The sequence below is a fragment of the Phaseolus vulgaris genome, chromosome 11, assembly GCF_000499845.2.
Source record: "Phaseolus vulgaris cultivar G19833 chromosome 11, P. vulgaris v2.0, whole genome shotgun sequence".
In the NCBI taxonomy this organism is placed as follows: Eukaryota; Viridiplantae; Streptophyta; class Magnoliopsida; order Fabales; family Fabaceae; genus Phaseolus; species Phaseolus vulgaris.
This window is the reverse complement of record NC_023749.2, coordinates 46,366,084-46,367,219: the sequence shown is the minus strand read 5'-3', so window position 1 is coordinate 46,367,219 and position 1,136 is coordinate 46,366,084. Positions and strand designations below refer to the sequence as shown.

Genomic DNA, 1,136 nt, shown 5'->3' with positions numbered 1-1,136 from the left:
ATGCTGCCAGTCGAAGTCGGAGAGCCGACAATCCGAAGAGAACTCCACAATTTGAAGATGAACGAAGAGTGTCTAAGAGTGGAGTTGGATTTGCTCCAGGAAGCACGCGATAAGGCCAAGATAAGAGAACAGGCTTGCAAGCAAATGGTTGCGAGAAGATACAACTCGAAGACTAAACCGAGAGCATTCCAAGAAGGAGACCTGGTCTGGAGGATGAAAGGAGAAGCTCGCAGGATCCCAGCAGAAGGAAAGTTCAATGCAAACTGGGAAGGCCCCTTCAAGGTTAGAGAAAATCTCCAGAACGGCGCATACCGCCTAGAACACTTGGATGGCCATGAAGTTCCCAGGATATGGAACGCGAGCCATTTGAAAATGTATTTCAGTTAACGTGTATCATAGGTGTACTCTTTCCTACCTTCAATCTTTTTTCCCAGAGGGCTCTCCCGAGGGTTTTTGATTGAAGAAGGTTTTAACGAGGCACCACTATCAATGAAATCATGTTTATCAGTTAAAATTCCCTGGCAAAGCATTAATGCAAGAACCTAAGTAAACCAATCGGCCAAGGAAGAATTCACCCAAGTGAATCCCTGCTGAGAGCACAACAAAAAACCTCTCGGCCAAGAGAGTTCCAAAGAAACCTCTCGGCTAAGGAAGAATTCACCCAAGTGAATCCCTGCCGAGAGCACAACAAAAAACCTCTCGCCCAAGAGAGTTCCAAGAAACCTCTCGGCCAAGGAAGAATTCACCCAAGTGAATCCCTGCCGAGAGCACAACAAAAAACCTCTCGGCCAAGAGAGTTCCAAAGAAACCTCTCGGCCAAGAGAGTTCCAAAGAAACCTCTCGGCCAAGAGAGTTCCAAAGAAACCTCTCGGCCAAGGAAGAATTCACCCAAGTGAATCCCTGCCGAGAGCACAACAAAAAACCTCTTGGCCAAGAGAGTTCCAAAGAAACCTCTCGGCCAAGGAAGAATTCACCCAAGTGAATCCCTGCCGAGAGCACAACAAAAAACCTCTCGGCCAAGGAAGAATTCACCCAAGTGAATCCCTGCCGAGAGCGCAACAAAAAACCTCTCGGCCAAGAGAGTTCCAAAGAAACCTCTCGGCCAAGGAAGAATTCACCCAAGTGAATCCCTGCCG

The 1,136-nt window shown here is 47.8% G+C and overlaps 1 protein-coding gene across 1 annotated transcript; it reads left to right on the top strand.

Moving 5' to 3' along the window:
* Positions 1-387, top strand: LOC137808791 (uncharacterized). Its single transcript, XM_068610075.1, has one exon. The coding sequence runs from the start codon at positions 1-3 to the stop codon at positions 385-387; it is 387 nt and encodes a 128-aa protein (XP_068466176.1).
* Positions 388-1,136: the final 749 nt, after the last annotated feature.